Source organism: Epinephelus moara, chromosome 7 (genome assembly GCF_006386435.1).
Source record: "Epinephelus moara isolate mb chromosome 7, YSFRI_EMoa_1.0, whole genome shotgun sequence".
In the NCBI taxonomy this organism is placed as follows: domain Eukaryota; kingdom Metazoa; phylum Chordata; class Actinopteri; order Perciformes; family Serranidae; genus Epinephelus; species Epinephelus moara.
Window position 1 is genome coordinate 19,871,133 of NC_065512.1, and position 20,721 is coordinate 19,891,853.

Below are 20,721 nucleotides of genomic sequence, written 5' to 3' on the forward strand. Positions count from 1 at the left end.
GGATCAGGTGAGCAGCGTTCATTCCCTACCTCTTGTGTGTGTGTTTGATAGCCACAGAGAGAGAAACAGAGGTAGGGAAAGAGAAGGTGGAAGGTGGAAGGTGGACTATTGCACACAATGTTTCTGTATGTTATTAGTAATGTTTGCGTTCTGTTATTCAGAATGCTACGGTAGCCACCAGTTGACCAGTGCAGTGCTAGTCACCCAACTTTGCAATGGCTCAGTAAATAGTGGGAATCAATCAGTCAATCAGCATTAAACTGTAACCATAACTGTACACAATAGCCAACAGTACAGGCAATTTGAGTGTGCTTTCCTGGAATTTTCCCTCCTTGAGATCAAGAACAAATTATGTCTGTAGTGATGAGTTGTAGCCTTTGTGCAGGATTTAAAACAGTTAATACCCTCGTGAATTCTGTAGCTTTTGTGTCTTAAAAATGGTGTTGCTAAAAAGTGGCTAAACATCATCACACTGAACACAACTTTGCAGCCTCGTTGGGGTAGGGATGTTAAGTCATGTAGTAGTAGTGTAGTTTGTGCATTGCCTAATGTTAGCTTTTTACTTATAGCGATTGCATTTAGCCTTCACATATCATAAAAGTGGTGTTCATTTGTGGAGATTATCTTGCTGAACAAAATGTGTGAATATCATAAACGTTTGTTTGCCACAGAGCTTATTTTCTGCAATAATCCAAAATCCAGCAGAAAAATCCCAATTGGTTTTTGATTAGGGAACCACAGCGATGCTAACTTCCGTGCCGGCCTCCAAAAACGTCATCACTGGAGCACTCTAAAAGATGGATTGCACTGAAAAATTTTAGGGACATTCGTAGTCCCCAGAGGATGAATAATAACAACTTTGGTGATCATCATTGGACATTTCCATCAGCCTCAGCTGTACTTTGTGTTCTGTGCTCATTAGCAAGTGTTAGCATGCTAACAAACTGAACTAAGAAGGTGAACATGGTAAACCATACCTGCTAAACAACAACACATTAGCAAGCTAATGTTAGCATTTAGCTCAAAGTACAGCCTCACAGAGCTGCTAGCACGGGTGTAGGCTCTCAGATGCATGAGCATCACGCAACATGTGCTTGACTACTCACGCATAACAGTATGCAAACACTCTCTCCTGCCCCCTTAGTGAAATGGGCCATCATCATCATTAATGCAAAAAGCATTACCACCACTCAGGCTTGAGTAAATGGTGAAATCGTGAAATATTAAACACAGTTATAAAACTAAACATGGGTCAAGCAACTTTCCTGTATGAATAATGCAATTTTAGGAGCAAACTTGTGAAATTTAAAAAAGTCCTTCTGTTATTCTGTTTTTAATGCTTCAGAGATCAACTGGAAAGAGTATTAACAATATATATATATATAACAATATAGCTCGTAGGCTAGTAAATGAGAGGATGGTCATAAACAGAACCACATTTGTGATTTTTAAAACACAGACACAAATAATTTGAGAAGAATCTTTAAAAGTTTTAATCTTTTTAATGATGTTGACAAAAAAGAACAGGAAAGTACTCAGTGTTCATGTGTAAAGTATTCATTAAATTAAGGTGAAACCAGCAAATGAAAAAGTCATATGAGTTACTTGTTTGATCACGTCTTGTCCTGTGCAATGATTTGTCTAGAGCGTGTAGTATAGTGTATGCATTTCTCCAACATAATATATATTCGTACAATTTATAAACAAGGTACTAATAAGGTTGTAATAATCTACATGTTAAACCTCTAATATAACCAATAAATCATTAAAATAATCCCTATAATATAATTTTAGATAATATACTTCAGAGGAGGGTCATATGCTTCCTTATAGAGGCCTTAATAATCTATTTAAAACTTTATTGATTCATATTTTATTTTTACTTTACATAATAAAATATTGTATACACAAGGCAAGTTTTTTTTCACAGCAGTTCACATTGGTTGTTAAACCCATGTCTCTTATGTATGGCTTTAAAATCAATAATCAGGACAAAATAACAACAGTTTATTTGTTGAGCAGTGTTTTCAGTGAGTGAGTTAGTGCGTTTATAATAGCAGACATGGTGGCAGAGTGATGTGTCAATGCATTCACACTTTGGTCACTGGGGGAGCTTCCCGAAGCTGCCTCCGCAGCTTTCAGCAGACACACATAGTTCATGACGACCTCATCCACCTTGGCTACCACCTCGCGCCGCTCTCTCTCGGTGCTCAGGCCTTCCACGAGTGACATGCAGGCTTGCGTCAGGCAGCAGAGTGTGTGGAAGCTGTGCGTCAGAGTGAGCAGTAACTCCTCTGGGCTGCTGTACTCTGCACTCATCTGACTGCAGGCCCTGCCCAGCACTTTGGCCTGCATGAAAAGCAGCTGGGAGAACGTATCCATGTCAGCCTCGTTGACCTCACGATTCTCACCTCTGGACAAGTGGCCGACGCTGGAACGCAACACGCCGACCATCTCTAAGGCATCCTTGCGTGCAAGTGCGAACCCTGTATGAAGGCTGTAGGTTTTTCCCTTCATTGAATTTACACGAGCTAGCCTCGCTTTGAGGCTCATGTCATTCGTAGCTGCGGCCATGTTGATCTGCTCAGATTTATGAGCAGCTTTCAAGACTGTGTTTTCCCTGCGACTGAAAGAAACCGAGCTGATAGAGAACAGAGCACGTGAGGGCAACTCTCTATCTTCCTCAACACCATCAACGTTTTTCTTTCTCCGCAGGAAGCAGTGACTGAACGGCCCACGACACCTCCACGTACCCACATCCGGTCTTGGTGCTGTTGACTCTGGCAGCAACAAGGCGGCTCCTTTTTGCAGCCTTCCATCAGATGAATGAGAGGCGACTGAACCCTGGGACAAACTCTTGGGCAGGGTTTTGGCAGAGAATATCCTCTGCACTTTAAGGGGATCTTGAGACTGGAAATTCTGACCACCACTCTTCCTTGTAAGTGTGGCTTTGGTCTTCTCTAACAGTGCTTCTAAGCTCCTGGAACCTGGCATTATGGTGCTCCAGCTCCTCCTGAGCATCCGATCCCTGCGTGGCTTCCTGAGGCTGCTTGTTTTAGGGTCACATGAAGATCCGCTTGAGGGGAAAGCCAGGGCATGTGGGTCGGGCTCGGGTCTGGCCTGTGTTAGCCCGCTGGGCTCTGTGCTACTTCTTAATGATGATGGTGACGTGGTTGTGGTGGTGGTACTGGTCTCATTACAGAGAGCTAAAGATGACTCTTCCCCAACCTTCTTCAGCTGTGTGCAAGCTACACTAGGGGTAGTAGGAAAACAAAGAGAACTGTTAAGCATCTCTCCAACAGTACGTATTCATCTCAGTGGTTTCACATTTGTAAATAACAACACTTATATTGTACTTAAATGCACTGTATATACTGCAATGACGATATGCATCTTTGCCTGATTTTTCATTCTTAATTAAAAATATCTCTGGATTCCTAATGGGTCAAATAGATGGACAAAAAACAAAAGTGACACAAAGCTGCAGGACTTTTAGACATAAATGAAAGTCTGTTACATTCAAGCCCTTGCCAAATGAGTTCACACAATGCTAATTAAGCCTATTACTGCCAGGAGAGGCTCTCTGTATTATGCAGTATACTGGAGTTGTGGTGTCTGTGGCAACTTTCCCTTGATGGCGCAGTGGAAACGATGCATTTTACATCAACCAGTCAGAGCTTAATGGGGCAAGAATGGGGGAAGAGACCATAGCGACAGAGCTATGGTCTCTTCCCCATAGCTCCATTGCTAAGGAGTGATGGGAGCCGTAGCAGAGGAGCGATTAAAGGCAAAATGTTTGCACAGGAGGACTTGAAAGAGCGATGTGGCAAGCTCACCTGCAGGCATACATCATAGGCATGCATCAACAGCGTTTATGAAATTACTCTCAAAACAAAACTTCCACAAAGCAGGTTTGAGAAATCTCCTAAAATAAGGGCAGGAATGGATTTAAAAGTAGTGGTGCTCAACAAAGTATAAATATATTTTACATGCTAAAGTTCAATGGTCAACATGTTAATAATTACACCTGCTTAACCCACAGACTGTAAAAATGATGGTCAACATGACAGCTCCCTTAAAGTGAAGCCAAAACATCTTGATTCCCCCCTGGTGGCTGGCTGCAGTATAGGTCATAACCCCCGTCCCCTCCATGTCAGTGGATGAGACATGGGCCTTACATCACGCTGATGTATGTTCATGTGTTTGTTTTTTTAAGACTGGTTTTAATTGTGCCAGTCAGTGTGCTCGCAATCAATTGGTCGGATGGATGTATGGGTGGGAACTCAGTGCAGTCGGGATTGTTATTGTGCACACTCTGGCTCCAAATGACGTCACCAGCATAATGTCAGCGGCTATAACTGGGTTTGGCTACATTTTTGTACAGTGGGAGTAAGTGGAGATGTGTTGTCCATCTTTTTATACAACCTATGGCTTAACCTCAGAATATTAGCGTCGGCATTGGTATTGAGTCTAAAGCACTGCTGTGCCAAAGTACAGCCTCATAGAGCTGGTACAATAGCATGACTGTAGACTCATGATTTCAAGTAAGACATATTGATGACTAGGTACCACAAGTAAGTGAGAAAATGAACCGACCATTTAAAATATATTCTTAACCTTATTTGCCTGCAATGTTTGACTTTGTTTCATGCTCTCACACAGACACAGATAAGAGAGAGCACCTTTCTGTTTAGTTTTACCTGTGGTTTCTTTTATCTTGGGCATTCGGTGACTGCCATCCCGGGTAATCCCGAACCCGGGCTCGGCACTAGTAGCTGCATGGATCTTTCTCAGCAGGGTGGGGTCCATGGGATGGCCAACCCTCCCCTGACCTTGGGGCCCATAAGCTTTCTCCTCGGCAGTAACATAACTCAGCCCCTTGAGCGAGGACTCTGACAGTACATGCATATTGTCTGTGGCACAAAGGGGAGAATCCATGGGAGTGACGCAGCTGCTGCTGCCTGTGCTACAACCGGCATCTATAGAGGAACACTGTGAGCTCTGCAGAGAATGAACGCCTTCACTCTGTATCGATGACATGCGCTTGCTCATGTGGCATTCGTATAACCTTGTGACGTCTTGCTCTGATGGCGGAATCTTAATTTGCTGCTGCTCATTGTCCTGTGAAGCGCCATCTCCTTCTGCAAGGACGGACCCTTTGGATGGAGATTGGAGATGGGCATTTAACTGCTGGCTCCTTTCATCTGAGTCCTGTTTCTCTCCCTTGACTGTCAACCTGTCTGCGTGGGAAGCCTGTGAGTCATTCACACATTCTGGAGAGAGATTTTCTGCCATTTTGTTTGCGGGCACTCTCTGCTGCCATTTTTGATGCCTATCTTTAAAGTGAGTTCGCCCCAGATCAAGTTGATTCATGTAGTAGGAATCTCTCACAGTGAAAGCGTTATACTTCCCAACAAGATGAGGGGGCTCCTCTCTAGCTGGGTCGTGAGAAGTCATGTGAGATCTGTCAGAGGATTCACAGGTCTCTCCCTGGATTCTGCTCTCTGCCTCCCTCTGTTTCCCTCTCTGCCTGCTCATTACCGAGCCTATGTGCATCTTAGTGAAGTATTCACTGACTGATTTAATTTCCATTGTCTCTGGCTCCATCTCACCGCCATCTGAGTGAAAAATCTGGGAGGAGGCGACAGCAGATGACTTTGCCTCCTCATCCTGATGCTCCTGGGGGTTGTACTGCATAGCTCCCGCGCCGCCATCAGTAGACGTACTGGCCTCTGCCTTTTCCTCGTTCACAGTGTGGTACCCTTCTGTCATGGTTGCGTGCATCCTCAGGTGGCTCTCTGAGTGTCTTTGAGCAGTGGCCAGCTCGGAGCTCTCTGTCATCTCAGAGGAATTTGTCTCGTTGCCAGAATCTGAGGACTCAGGACTAAATGCTCGTGATATTTCTACACCTGTGTGCCACAGAAAGACAAACACTTCATTAACAACTTCATCTGAGGCACATGAGTAATATCACAGATGAGGTAATGAGTCAAATATAGTTCATGGTAATGAGAATGTAATGCAGTGTGTAGGGGAGAAAACAAGTGGATGATTACTGAAGAAAAACACAGACGATAATGAAAATTATGGCATTTATAAAATATTGATAAACTTTCAAAGACTTAAAATTAGCATAATATGGATAACTATTAATAATTATTTTTGTCTATATAAGCAACATTTGACATTTTGCAGTGTGCAATTGTGAAAACAAACAAAATGATCCACAAAACAACAACAAATCTTGCCAAACTGAATGTAATGAACACATATGCTGAAATGAATGAAAAAATACTCACACAAATGGAAACATAGAACAAAATGGGCTTTATTGAAAAAAATCAACAACAACAAATCAAAAGTGAATGGCTGGAACATGTGTGGTGTTAATGAATGAATGTTACAATAGTGTAAGGAGAACCTGTGCTACTCTCTGACTGCGCTGGACTCTGTTCCTCAGATGCAGCGAGGGCCTCGAGTGCCTGTAAGGTGGACACCACTGCATCGTTTAGAGGCTCCCCGTGGCCCTCCGCGCCGAGAGTGGGCACTGAATCTATGAGAGACACTGGGATATCATTGCAAGCCCCCTGGGCCCGAGTCCCAGCCCCTTGCTGCTCGTCCTCGTCCGAGCTGTCCCTGAAGCCGGGAGGAGGAGCAGCGATGGCCAGGTTAAGAGAGTGCAGCAGTACGTCATTGTCCTCCTCGTCATTACCCTCCGGCGGGGGAGGGAGGGAGGTCAAGTCGATGATGTCATCGCTGGACCCTGAGAGTGAGAGTAACATGGGCTTGTCAATGTCACTCATCACCATGTCCTCCTCACAGCTGATGTCGTCCTCGTCCTCTGCGTCATCTGTTGTCTCTGCGTAGCAAATATCGTGCAGCAGCGGCTCCTCGATGCATTCACCAGGACCGAAAATTTTGGTGGAGTACGGATATTCGTCCCCGTCTTCTATGGCATCCATCATCTTATAGTCTTCTTCGAGACGCCTATACATGTGGCTGTGATTGTCTAGAATCTCTGGGCCCTCGTCCATCAGTCTCTGGTAGCCCAGATTTTGGGGGTTTACACTGTCTAAGGGAGGATCTCCAAATATGAAGGAGACCTTTGCACTCCTGGAGGAGTCTTGGGGTTTGGGCCTGGGGAGGTTGAGGTAAGTTTGGGTGCAAGGGATTCTGCAGCACTCTGCTCTTTCTGACATGTGCATTGTGTGCTGGGGCTGGTGGATCTCGGTTATGTAGACTGGCTGGCCTTCCAATCTCCCGTGGTCGAGGTATTCGCACTCCTGGTCAGAATACTCTTGGCTGCACCTCTGGTTGTTTCTGTCTTCATATCCTTTATGGGGTGTGCTGTATGTACACTCGATGGCCTGGTAGGTCTGCTTCACTCTTGCTGCATGGCCTGCAAAGAGGAACCAAAAGATGAAAGTGGTTTATTTAAACACAGCACATTCTGATGAGTCATCTTGTGATCATTCCAGACATACTTGTTTCTGTGTTTTTGGCCACGTTGAAGATGGAGCGCCGAGAGTCCACCAGTAATCTGTAGTAGCCAGCAGTCAAACAGGCCAGATTCATTGCATCAACAGACTCCATTAAGAGAGTGATGGGCTGTGAAAGAGGCAGATAAGCAAATGACAATGAGCACGAAATAAATGGGAAAGCAGGGCTGCAGAACAAAGTTAAAATGACTGCTGAGCAGACTTTGTTATTTGGGGGAAATTATAGAAAGTCAGCACATGCCTTTATTTTGTAAAAATCAGAGGGTTTGTTAACCTTTACGTCCAGAACGTGTAGTTCCACTCTAACCCTGTTCTCATCTTCTGTGTACATCTCAATGCGGTTGACGTGGCTAAAATCGGCCAGAAGTGCAACCAGGTTTGTTTTGGTGTTAATCACATGGCTGATGCCATATTTGGGCCCCACCAGCAATGTCACTTCCGTGTGCTTCTCGCCTTGCTGTAAAAGGGAAGAGAGAGATAAAACTTTCTGCATGCAAATGAACACTGTGTGAAACGTTATGTTCTTGTGTCACACACTGGCTGCATTTAATGTGAGAGATGGTTTGACTCACAATTAGTGTGGATTTAAACACCCGTCCTCCATACAGCCTCAAATCACTGAGATACTTCAGATAATGGACCTTTGCCTGCAGGGCAGTCAGCTGGAACGGGGAAGAAAAAAAGACACATAGGATGAAATATATGATGGAATTATTTAAATAAAGGTATTAACAACAGAATGTAATGTTCAACTGAGTCTTATAAAAAGAGTGCAACATTATCCATTAAAGCAGCCACCACCCAGCATCATTATTTTGGATTACTTCACCAACTTCTCCACTAGGTGGTGGTAAAGAGTCTTTTCAGATTTAGTGAAAGGCAAAGAGAGACAGAGAGAGATGAAAAGAGGCAAAGGAAAAAAGGTGGCTCACTCTACCTTTTTACCAGGCGGCACCAGGTTCTGGTTGGTTTTGAGGATGTGAGTGAGAGCTTTTTTGATGTTCTTCTCTTTCATGCTAGACAGCACCGCAGGAGGCAGGAACAACGCCAGACCCCACTCCTTCCTGCGGAGCCACAATTCATAAAGATTAGAGAAGGTCACTCGATCACTATGACAAACAGTCAAGTCATCACTCCTGAGCGGTGATCGATATACTTCACCCAGAGGTGGTACATTGATTAACTGACAGGGCACAATCAGAATCATTAACTAACCAGCAGGGATGTATCTTCTGCTACTGCAGTAGAACAATGCCAGCGAGATCATTATTGTTTTATTGTCTGAGAGCATTCTGGACTTATTAATAAAACAACAAATAACTTCACAGTTAGATTTCAGCCTGCATGGCGCAGTGTGAAATCCAATCTTACTTACTCAATATACTTGAGGGAAACTTTCTGGGACTGCTTGGTATTGATGGTTAGAATATACATTTGCAGGGCAGCCAGATGAAGCGCCGTGTCGTATTTCAGCTCTGACCCAAATCTCTCCAATACCACATCATTACAGCTCTGGAGGAGTCGGAGAGGGACAGGACAGGAGGAGGTTACACTTCAGTTGCATTTCTTATCACGAACAACAAGACAACAACACACCTACTGCTACCATGTGTTAGCTGAGGCCATTAACACAGACTAAAGTCTCGAACAGGCCCTAGGTCTGAGATGTTTTCAGATTAGCATACTGTGATTCTTTAAACTTTCACCATAAATAAAACTGCATGTGTTAAAGGGACAGTTCATCCCAGAATCAAAAATACATAGTCTTCCTCTTACTTGTAGTGCTACTTATTACTCCAGATTGTTTTTGTGTGAGCTGCCACGTGTTGGAGATATCAGCTGCACAAATGTCTGCCTTCTCTCGAATATAATGCAACTCAATGGCACTCGGCTTGTAGTGCTCAAAGTGCCAAAAATATACATTTGAAAAGCTTAACAGCAATGTCTCTTTCCACAAGGAACTATTTTCTTTCTACCAAACTACATCCACCAATTGTATCACTGCGTAGAAGGAGGCGTGCATCTACTGCTAGCACCTAGCCTCACTGAGCTAGCTAATGTTACAGCTCATCCGAGGAGGATGCCATTAATGTTTACATCTTGTGCTGCTCAAAACAAGGTCTGTGGATTATCTTGAGCAAGCGGGTCATGATTCCTGGAAAGAGACATTGCTGTTGAGTTTTTCAAATGTATTTTTTTTGGCACCACAAGCCGAGCACCATCTAGTTCAGTTCAAAGAGAAGGCAGACATCTATACAGCCGATATCTCCAATACTCTGTAACTCGCACCAAAGCAATCTAGACTGATAAACAGCACTACAGGTAAGAGATAAAATACGTTTTTTGATCTGGGGATAAACCGTCCCTTCAAGTGTTATCGGTACCTTCTGATAATCACCTGAACATAGAGGTACTCAAATGCTACTGCGTCTCTCCTAAGCAGGTCCACGGGATCCTTTGGGACAAACGTGATGCGGAAAAAGCACTTCATCTTGTGTGACCCTGGCCTCTGTGTCACCTAGAGCACAAAGTCAGAGGATAACGAGGGTCCCATTAGTGAAGTGTTTGCGTCTGCAAACAGGAACAGTGCATTATGCAACATTTGACATTCACTAACATCATGGAGTCAGTCAGGATTAATACACAATTTGGACAGGGATTCAAGGAATAGTTAGACATTCAGGGACATAAGCTTATTCGGTTTCTTGCCTAGAGTTAGATGGGATGATCAATTCCACTCTCTATCTGTATGTTACAGATGTAGCTGGAGCCAGGAGACTCTTAAAGACTGGAAACGGGGAAACAGTTGGCCTGGCTCCATCCAAAGGTAAAGAAATCCACCTACTAGCCCCTCTAAGAATCACTGATTAATATGCTTTATCTCTTCCTTTTAGTTTATATACAAACCAAAATGTAACTACAAGAGCTAGTGGTTTTCTTGATGGACTATTAGAGATGTATTGATCTTCTTTAACCTTGAATCGGTATGTTTCCCAAAATGTCGAATTATTTCTTTAGACATTTTCAAACTAATTTAATTTCCATTCTCCTATTAAGTAGCGCCAAAGAGAGCCGTGTTACCTGAGTTAGCATCTCCTGCTCATGCAGGAGCATGAGTTTGCTGGCAGACCCCTCCGCTCTTTGCTCCAGCATCAGAGAGAAGTGCTCGATGCTCTTAATGGATAGCTTCTCTTGCAGGGTCAAGATGACGTCCTTTCACACAGACAAAGTCATAGTTAATACAAAATGAGAACCGTGCAGATTCAGCAGCCTGCTCATGCACAGCTCAGTGCCAAACCCATAAATCATTTTCACTGCTCAACACACGCAAAAACACGAACTGAACATACAGCATCAACTGCAACAGGAAAAAAAAATGAAATGTGAATTGCTGACCAAAAACTCCCTGCTACAGTAGTATTAGCTTCAAAATGCTTTTTGTTTGAATCATTATTTTGGTTCAGATGAGGTCCCGAAGGCCATAATGAAGAGAGGACTTTGCACTTCATAATGTGCGGTGCAACTGTGAATAACATTCAACATTTAAACTGAGCATCACTTCAGATAACGCTACTGCATTTCATAGTGAAGCGAGGTTCTTTCCGGCACCTACCTTAATGGATGTGCTGCTGTCAAATTTAAATGATTTAGTTTGCCCGTTCTCCAGGTACACCTTCAGAACATTTGGCATAAAGAGAAGGGAGTTGTCCTTCACTGTTTCCTGAGGATGGAATAAGAATCTTTTGATTAACAACTCTTGCTTTTTTTTAAATTGTAAGATGTTTATACACTGTAGTTAAAGTTTGTGGGGGAGGGGATTCTGTAATTGGAAGACCCCTGGGAGAAAATTATTGCACATTCAAAAACTCAATATGGAAGTAACTCTGAGGGAAATGAAAGAACGAGTTTCCACATTTTGGAGAAATACACTTATTTGCTTTCGTGCTGGAATGAGAGGATTGATACACCCTTTTATCTGTATGGTAATAATGAAGCAACAACCAGGAGACACTGAGCTTATCTCAGCATAGGAACTTGTAGCAGAGCTCTGTGTGTGACAGAATACGCCTACCTGCACCTTTAATGCTCACTAATTGACACATCATATCTCAGGGAAGTTAATACATCCAGACAAGAAATAGTTAGGCACATGTCCCCCTGTTAAACCACAATGTGTCTTTTTTATACACTTATGTACAGGTTTAATTAATCATATAGTTAGTGAGCTTTAAAAGGTGCTCTTAGGCTGATTTTTGTTTTACCGTTGGACAGATCCAGGCAAGCTGTTTCCCCTGCTTCTAGGTTTAAATGCTAAGATAATCTCCTGATTGCAGCCTTGTATTCAGATACAGTACTGTATGAGAGTTGCCTCAGTACAGACCTTTGAATTCGCTCACTCCACCGAATTGACAGATTGGTCTGGCATGGTGACATGAAACAGCACTATTTGAGTTGAAAAAACGATTGACCCATTGAACGCTGCAGGGGGAATCAGCACTACAGGCAGGGCTAACACTGTTGTCAAGTTGTGGTTAACCCTTCTTTACCATATCTTCCATCACTGTGTTTTTACTTTACTCATTTTGCTCCATTCTTTAAACCTAACAAAACCAGTATGTTGGCCACACTGGCATACTGTGTCAGTGTGGACATAAGGGGCTGCTCCATTTATTTATTTGAGGTTTTATATCATTCTTTTGCTGTCCAATTGTGTTCCTGAAATATTCAAACCCGAAATCCGAAAGCTTGTCCTGACAGATTTCTTTCTATTTTTTTTTTTTTTGCTACTTAAACCCTTGTAATGCTGTGGACACTATGTTTGTTCGGCTCTGAAAGTCACACAACAACACAAACAAACTAAGCAATCAGGTCGGCGATAGACCAGCAACTCCCATGTGCTGTGAGGTAAAATTACTGTTTCTGTCAGTGGAGTCTGGTGGCTTGGAAGAGTTCACCCCATCCACAGCCAACAGACTCCTTTCACAGAAACAGTAATTTTACAGTGCAGAACACACAATTTACTGGTTACTGCTGCCTCTGATCAGGAACCAACTAACACAGTGTCCACAGCAGTAGGCTACACTGCTTAATGGCTGTGCCCTAGCCCTAGTACTAGCGCTGTCACCTGTGTCATTGCTTTTTGATAATGGCCATGTGAGAGTTTTCATTTGAAAAACAGAATGGTGGACCTGCCCTTCAAAGAGACATTAGATTGATGCGCAGATGTTAGTCTCTAGTGATTGGTTAGCATAAATCCAGTTCCCCTCTCCCATGGAAACTGGTTAGTTGACAGTCCTCTCAGATATGAGGCAAGTATGAGAGTATGAGATTTTCTCATGGAAAGCAAATTAGCATATTTACCAAAATGCCAGACATGTATGTTTTCACATTTGATTTGATTTCCATGACATTAAAATGGTAGTGAAGGTAATACAAAATAACACACTGATGCATCTTCTTTAGTAATTGCTCTCTGGTTTATGTATGATGCTGTCCTTTTTGCTAAGAGGATATGGCTGCCTAATAGTCTCCTTACTTTATGGTTGCTCTCTAGAAAACCAATCAGGGAAGCTCTCAGTAAGAGTGACTCCCCTTCCTCTGTCAGTCATACCCCCATCCTCTTTATTTCATCCCAGAGATGAAAAGAAAAAAAGAGGTGGTCTAGTTCTTGCTCACGCATGTCTCCATTTTACCATCAGTGATTTCTGATATTTTCCCTCTGCTCTACGCCTGCTTTTAGAGTTCACGTCGGTCGCTGTCGTCCCGTGTTCAGACCCTTGATGTGCACAGAATGAATCAGTGTCTAGTGTGACTTACGGGGACCTGGCCATTGATGATGACCTCTTCAGCGAAGCGAACTTTAACAGGATTAGTCTTTAACTTGGCCTTTTTGGCTGCGCTGATGAATGCCGATTTGGGTGACTTTTAGAGGGAAAGAAGAAGAAGAAGAAGAAAAAACACAGAGATTTAAAGGACAATCAGTTCCTTTAGAGATGAGTCATGTATTTTCTCAGCTCCACACAATTCAAGGGCATGTTCCCTTCTTGAAACATGACAACCTCCCATTTCTCTGCTCAGTGCTGATAAAATAAGAGAGGCTCTGTGAGAGGACACCCTCACCTTCCTGTGTGTCAATGGCTCTCATTTGTGATACGAACATACGACACAAACGTGGGTATGCAGTCATTTCCACGCAAAGCTCAGCATTTATCAATGTGGATGTGAGCTGTGGCTACGATCAAATCTCATGTCCGGCCTCAGCTCATGTACAAAAGTTTGAGACAGTGTGAACTTCAGCGTAGTGAAGTGAATCTGGCTGAGGTGGAGAATTGTTATTAGACCGTATTCTGACATTTAATTATTTGCGGCCACATATTTAATAACTTAAAAATGTCTAATCGCCATATGGAAGTGCGCCCTCTATCACAAGTTGCAGTTGCCTGGCTCTGTCGGACTGACTCCAGGCTGACCGAAGGATGGACACCACCAGTGCCCGGCTCTATCTGAAACTTTTCTTTTTTTAAAAATAGCATGAAAAGAAATAAATAAACCCTGAAACAGCGTAATTATTTTAATAGTAGTCGCCTAGGTGATTACATTTTTACCAGTGTCCAGCTCAGACGCATGTCTCCTCAGCCACATCTTATGCCCAAAAATGGAAGCACACCTGATAATGTGAGGCCACGTGCTCCTCTGTCTGGGTCAGTTACAAGCTTTTATATGCTCATTATAACAATATCAATATTATATAATATAATATATACACTATACTATTACTATATGTAGGCTTTAGGTTAGTAGATATTATGGATGTTTATATTAAACATTCCAACCTCGAGGGTGATTTTCTACTGCAACGCTGTTGACCGCAGCAGTGATTTCTGTCTATACTGTGTTTTTCTGACTTCCTTTGACGCCACTTTTCAGGCTAAATAAAAACAAATAACTTACTTGTTTTTTACTTAGCCGGACATTTCTTTGGTCCAGCACCCACTCCGGTGGACATTGGGATGTGCGTGCCTTTTATACTGTTTTAGCCACATTTCAAGCTGCCAAATAAAACCTCTTGGTTAAATTGGATCTTGGATGTCAGTATTTCCATTTCTAGTTTCTCCTTTTGGCTGTATTATGTGTCTCTATGTTGTAAACCCAGATTATACTGGGGGCATATATGTAAATGGCGTCTGTTTTCAGCTGCCACATTTATCAACATCTGATCATTCCTACGCTTTAATTGGCAAGATAAGAACGTTTCATGAATCACACACGCAAACTCTAACATAGATGATTTCTGCGTTTTAACCTACATTGCTTTGTAAGATGGATTGATAAATGAGGGCCATTGACACTGCAGAGTAGCGCCTAGTAAACTGAACAAAATGTTTAATTGAAATGCACAATGAATGAATTTATTTCAACAGTACATCTTTCAAACACCATAATTACTGTCAGGGTGTACAGAGAATTATCAGATGGCATTATATATTTTGGAGTAGGTAGGTTTCTGTGCACTCGCACTCATGATGTTGATCTATTTCTGGAATGAATTCAAGCATAATTCACATTTCCACTGACTTATTTCTTGAACTGTAAACAAAGGCCGAATATATGCTCCTGGCACTGTGTGTTCACAACCATCTGGCGCTCCGTGACTCTAGTAAATGTTGATGTGGCAGGTTCGTCTGAGGTCTTGAGAGGATCTGACGCTACAACATGAGAAGACTTGGAAAGACTGCAGTGATTGGTCTCCCTTTGAGTTAGCGGGGCTGTAACACTCAGCTCAGGCATTACTGATACAGTGCCAGCACAAACATATGGCATGATTAATGACTTGCTTTCATGGAGTCAACAAAATAATCAGCTCCAAACACACAAACAGCCTAATGGAATGTGCTCTGTTTCATTCATAGAGGACGGAGAGACTTACTGGGTACGGCTGAACAACGCTCAACAATATGGACTCCTTGCAGCTCCTGTAAGACACACACATGCACACAAAAAAATAAATAATTTTTGATAAAAGATTGAAACAAAACAAAATAACCAATGAAACGTGGTGAAGGGAGATCTGGAAATATTTCAGTTTTCTTCCAGTTATTGTTATTTTTAGGCGGACAGTAGCACGAGGAACATTGTGTCCTGGTGATGCTCCTGGCAGCCCCGTCTTGCCTCCACAGTGCAGACTTTTACTGCAGAGACCGAGCCCATTCAAGGCCACAGGAGCAGTGAAGGAGTGGCCACAGGGGCACTTTTCTCCCCGTGCTAATGTACTGTTTACAGACTGCCGCACAGGTCGTATGAGGACCAAACGCTCACAGCCAGCCACTCAGCTGTTTAAGTGATATTAATTTAATGAGACGCATGAAAAAACATCAACACCAGCATTCAGCTAAATTGTGGCGAATGGAGCAGGTGGCGACAATAATATATTTTATCTGTCCAGATGAAATATTTGTTTTTACAGAATTTCAAAATAAAAATACTGGGAAAAAAGTTGAGATTTTTTTTTTGTTGCAAAAAATGCCTACAATATGTCCATAAATAGTAAGCTGAGAGAGGGAGTTAAATTATTTAAATTGTTTGTTAAAATTAAGTAAAGTATTAACCTCCCGTGGAAGTTTCATGTATTATTGTTTTACAGCACTGAATCACAGGTGATTTAATGTGTCTTTTTGACACTAAAATGTATCTCCTGATTTGTGCTTTTCAATCACCTGCTGATTGAGTTGCTTAGATTGGCCCTTTGTCATCATGGTGCACTTCACAATTCTGTATATATTTACAATACATTTGATTGAAACCCCATGACTGCATAGATTTAATTAATAATGTCACTTCTAAAGCCAATTGGCTGCACCATTGATTATTTATATATTCTCACTTTGACATTAAAGTCAAGATGAAATAAAAAAAAAAAGGTCTTTTTAGTCTTTTAGGCTTCTTCCCTGTTCTAAAACCAAAATCAAACCCTGAAAAGTGTAGGGTTAGCTAGCTAGCTACTGAAGATATAGCCTACTGAATGTATACACATGCTGCTTTTGCTCTTTAATGGTTATAACAGTGGAAAAAAGACCGACCCTGCTGTACAGGAACCAGTGAAGGGAAGCAGGGAAGCTTTGCTGATATTCAAACAGCTCTGTGTCAACGCAGTGTGTGCAGATGAACGTTGTTTGACTTCCCCTGGAAATCCCTGCTGTTCACCATTCATCTGCACACACTGTGATGCCACACAGCTGGTTGAATATCAGCAAAGTTTCCCTTTATATTCATTGTCTTGTGTGGCGATCAGCAGTGATGTAGTGGTTCACTTTTACACTGTGATCTGTAGCCTATAGTTCGGTGATCTGTAGCCTTTGTCTTTTTAACCTGTTGTTGCTGCTGAGTCAGTTTGACATCCTGGATATATCCTTCAAACACAGACTGTAGACCCCTCTGTCTGCTTCTCTCAAAAACATATTTCCTCAGGGAGTGCAGTTAGTTACAGTGTGGGCTCCATGCTTACTCCAGCAGCTTGACGATCCATCACAAAGGGATGGAGCTTAGCGAAAGGTCAATTAAACAATATGCGCCTAAAAAAAATGTTTTTTTAAATCTTTTTTTTTCTTATTTTAATGTCTATTTTCTTTCTGTAAAACAAAATATGGCACATGCTTATGTAAGCTAGTACCATCCAGTTTCAACCAATAATATGACATCCAACTGTCATTCAATCTGCAACTTTTATCCACAAAGAGCTAAGATTAAGTTAGTTAGCTAGTAAGAACATGGTACATCAGTGTGTCATCGTTTCCCCAAAATGCCGTGGTTACAAGCCTACTGGCTAGAATTTAATTACTTGAAGAAAATGGTATCTGTGTCAACTACAGACTATGTGCAAGGCATTTCACACTAAACTACTTTAGCAACTAACTTTACATGGAGCATACAATGTGCTTCGTCTCTCTTCCTGATGGATACAGTAATCCTGTCAGCTAATGCCATCAGGGCCTCACTGTTATGACACACCCACTTTCTTTTCATTTCCAAATCAATGTATCGGAGGTCTAATTCATTCATTCATTCATCTAATTAACTCATTCATTCATCTCTCCCTCATCATCCTCCTGATTCGGAGCTACAGCAGTCAACTGCAGCTCCATATTGCACTAAACTAAGCCCGCCCCCGTTTAGCTGTCAAGTCAAATGTGAAGGATTCGATTTAAATCTCTCTTTTAACTGTGCACCAATTAAATATTCCATCTCACTGGGAAACATTTCACTTTACAGAAGCTAAAGATGCTGTAACTGTGACATCTTTTTTCTGTTGATCAGTGTAAAAGAAACCCCATCAAACTCTGCTTTGAATGTTGAGTCAATAACACACGAAAACTTCCAAAGAGGGTGAATACTTTTATAAGCACTGTACAGTTATCAACAACAGGTTCAACAGCAGGCAAATGGCATCTCACCTGAGTGTGTTGTCATACCTGACAAGGTCAATAACCCTCTCCCTGGGTGCCGAACTGACTGGCTCATCATTTATCATGATGATCTCGTCTCCTGGGATCAGCTTGCCTTCTGATGGACCCCCTACCAGCACACACCAAACAAGAGTTAAAGTATGAAAAATACTCTGCTATGGTTAATATTTTGTGTAACGTGGTTTTCCCACACAAAAAGTAAATAAATAAATAAATACAATTAAAAAGGAGCCAGATCTACTCTTTCTCCCTCACTGAGAAAATCTGGACCTGGCCTCCGGTTTCTCTGGCACAGCACCACTAGCTCTAGGCTGACCAATTAAAGAGCAGCGCACATCAAGATGGCTAGGGTTAGCGTTAAAGGAGCTATATAGAGAAATGTTAAACACCTCTCTGGTAACAAACTTTGCATAGATACAAGTCAGTTTAGTCAAGGTCAGACAATTTAGGAGACATAAACATAAGAAAAACCACATTTTTTAGTGGAGGGGTTCTTTAAGTGGTACAAACTGTCCTCAGCCGTGCCATTAGTCTTGATTTTCTTGCTTTCCTGTCTTGTGGCTCAAGGCTCTAATGAATGCTTACTCATTGAGCACTGTTAAAATCAATGAATCATCAACGTAAACTACAGGCTGACTGGCTCGTCCTCTCTCCTTCCTGGCTACTTTTAAGGAGGATTTCATCTGCTTCGGGGGAATGTGTTGATAATGGCCATGGATCGGATGAGTCACTGTTGTATTAGAGCTCGCTGTACAGCTGGGGCTCCTTACCTGGTGTGACTGAGCGGACCACCACAGGTTTCTCACTGCCTGCCACAAATCCAAAGCCAAGCACTGGGTCTCGTCTCATCTCCACCTTCCGTGGCGCTGGTGGCACAAACTTGTCTCCGTCCAGACGAACCTCCTCCAGGGAGCTGCTCTGGGAGACGTGGCTGTGGTAGGAATAAAAAGGATATTTCCTGTTTTAGTCTGTTATACTGTAAAGCACTGTCTTTTGTACGCAGTTTTGTGTATCAGGGAAAACAGAACATTTTTCACCTTCAAAACATTTTACACCAAAAGAATTTGAAAATGGCATTGCCAATATTTGCTGTATTGAAAATGTATTTGATCATTACACCACATGATTGATAGATTTGATTTTGAGTACAAGTAGACTCTTGCAAACATTTAAAAAACTGCGATTTCAATTTTGAGTATTGATGACCTTTAATGTGCAATAATGTCAACTGCAACTGAAACAGTAATCAATCCATTAGTTGACAGAAATGTATTCAGCAGCTTGCCTTTCTCTGACCCTGTTTACATGCACAGAATATTCCGTTTTTTGCCCTTATTCCAAAAACCCCCCCCACAAAACTCAACATTCCTATGAAGCTGTTCAAATGAATAATGTAATTGAATATTCTGCTAATATTCCTGTTTACATGCAGCCATGCATACTGTGATTAACGTGCCCTAACATGTCGTTTATCATTTCAAAATATGGAAAAGTGGAATGGCGGTCGCTTGTGCCAGGATGTTGTCAAATTCCTCCATCTTTCATTTCCTAACCCACCTTCTTGAAAAGATTGGTGTTGCAATATTTGCATATGAATAACCCGTTAGTATCCAAGTCTTTCATAATGTTTAAAAGTAGGTGTGCTTCTCCTTCCGATCAGATGTGGGATTTTCTTTCAGACATGCACCTCTACCTAACAGCCTTGCAAACTGATGGAGAGCTGGTCTTTGTACAATGCACAGAGCTGACCGTAAACAGGGAAGAGACTGTGTGGTGCAAACTGCATCAAAACCAACAGCTGTGTGACACATATTCCAAATGTGCTGTGTACATGTCCAAAGAATGCTCCTAAAACCCAAATAACAGCGACATATCCCACGTCTTAATCGGAGAACACTTAATTTGGAAAAAGGCCTAATTCAGAATGCTGTTAACATGACCTGTATCAAATTCAGAATATTTTCATACTCCAAATAAACTGGCTTTGGACTGTTGGTTGAACAAATTAAGACATTTGAAGATGTCACCCTATGCTCTGGGCACTTTTGACAGATATTTCTGACAGTTTTCTGACATTTGAAAGACCAAATAATTCATCGTTTAACCAAGAAAATGATGGCACAATGAATTTATAATGAAAATAATTGATAGTTGCAGGTCTAATTTCAAAACATGCATGCTGGTTTAATATAACTAATAAAATAATCATGTTCAAGAGTAAATCTTCTAAAACAAAATGCAAGATATTGTCTTGAAATAAAGATCTAGTGCAATGCTGCAAAAATAGAACACGTGGGTGATGGTAATGAAGCTCCAATGTTTGTATTCTCACATTGCAGATATCCACTGTGTGATTTACCAAGGAGCAGTTACAGGTTTTTGTAGTACTCACACTGTTAGCTGTTACAGAATAGGTGATGAATCTTGGCTTGGCACACCACAGGTATATGATGTGGAGGGCCGTGTTGTTGAAACCTCCCGACTCCCTGAGTTTGAGATTTGCTATCTGGATGACTGTGAGAATCCTGCCATCAATAGCTGGCTGCAAACCAACTGTACAGTTTGTACCATACTTGATTTTCTTCAGATACCCCGATCAGTGCATTTTTCTTCGTCCTTGGAACACAGTTATTATTCCTTCCCGAGCTCAAAAGACGACGCACAAACTGTATGTAGCTTTTACATATTCTGTGAGCTGAGTTCTTACAGTGTTCCTTCACTTTCTCTGGCTGCTAAAGCAGCAGCAGCAGCTCCGTATGGTG

The 20,721-nt window shown here is 42.0% G+C and overlaps 1 protein-coding gene and 1 long non-coding RNA gene across 6 annotated transcripts in view; one reads left to right on the forward strand and one right to left on the reverse strand.

The window, feature by feature from the left end:
• Positions 1-1,517: 1,517 nt before the first annotated feature.
• The window catches only part of frmpd4 (FERM and PDZ domain containing 4), a 46,188-nt gene continuing 26,984 nt past the window's right edge, over positions 1,518-20,721 (reverse strand). For 3 of the 5 annotated variants that reach the window (XM_050048150.1, XM_050048152.1, XM_050048154.1), the window contains exons 3-17: positions 18,730-18,890; positions 17,948-18,068; positions 15,427-15,472; positions 13,317-13,421; positions 11,113-11,220; positions 10,581-10,712; positions 9,898-10,017; positions 8,875-9,011; positions 8,437-8,563; positions 8,072-8,161; positions 7,774-7,956; positions 7,485-7,608; positions 6,422-7,399; positions 4,701-5,909; positions 1,518-3,248 (exon numbers count right to left, since the gene is read on the reverse strand). In XM_050048150.1, the coding sequence (XP_049904107.1) occupies positions 2,008-3,248; positions 4,701-5,909; positions 6,422-7,399; positions 7,485-7,608; positions 7,774-7,956; positions 8,072-8,161; positions 8,437-8,563; positions 8,875-9,011; positions 9,898-10,017; positions 10,581-10,712; positions 11,113-11,220; positions 13,317-13,421; positions 15,427-15,472; positions 17,948-18,068; positions 18,730-18,890 (4,882 nt within the window). In that variant the 3' untranslated portion in view covers positions 1,518-2,007. The remainder of the gene's footprint in view (positions 3,249-4,700; positions 5,910-6,421; positions 7,400-7,484; positions 7,609-7,773; positions 7,957-8,071; positions 8,162-8,436; positions 8,564-8,874; positions 9,012-9,897; positions 10,018-10,580; positions 10,713-11,112; positions 11,221-13,316; positions 13,422-15,426; positions 15,473-17,947; positions 18,069-18,729; positions 18,891-20,721) is intronic. The other 2 variants (XM_050048151.1, XM_050048155.1) reach the window with 1 other exon arrangement.
• On the forward strand, positions 10,273-18,735 carry LOC126392650 (uncharacterized). Its single transcript, XR_007570202.1, has 3 exons — positions 10,273-10,326; positions 15,410-15,474; positions 18,632-18,735. It is a non-coding gene; the product is annotated as an uncharacterized LOC126392650 (long non-coding RNA).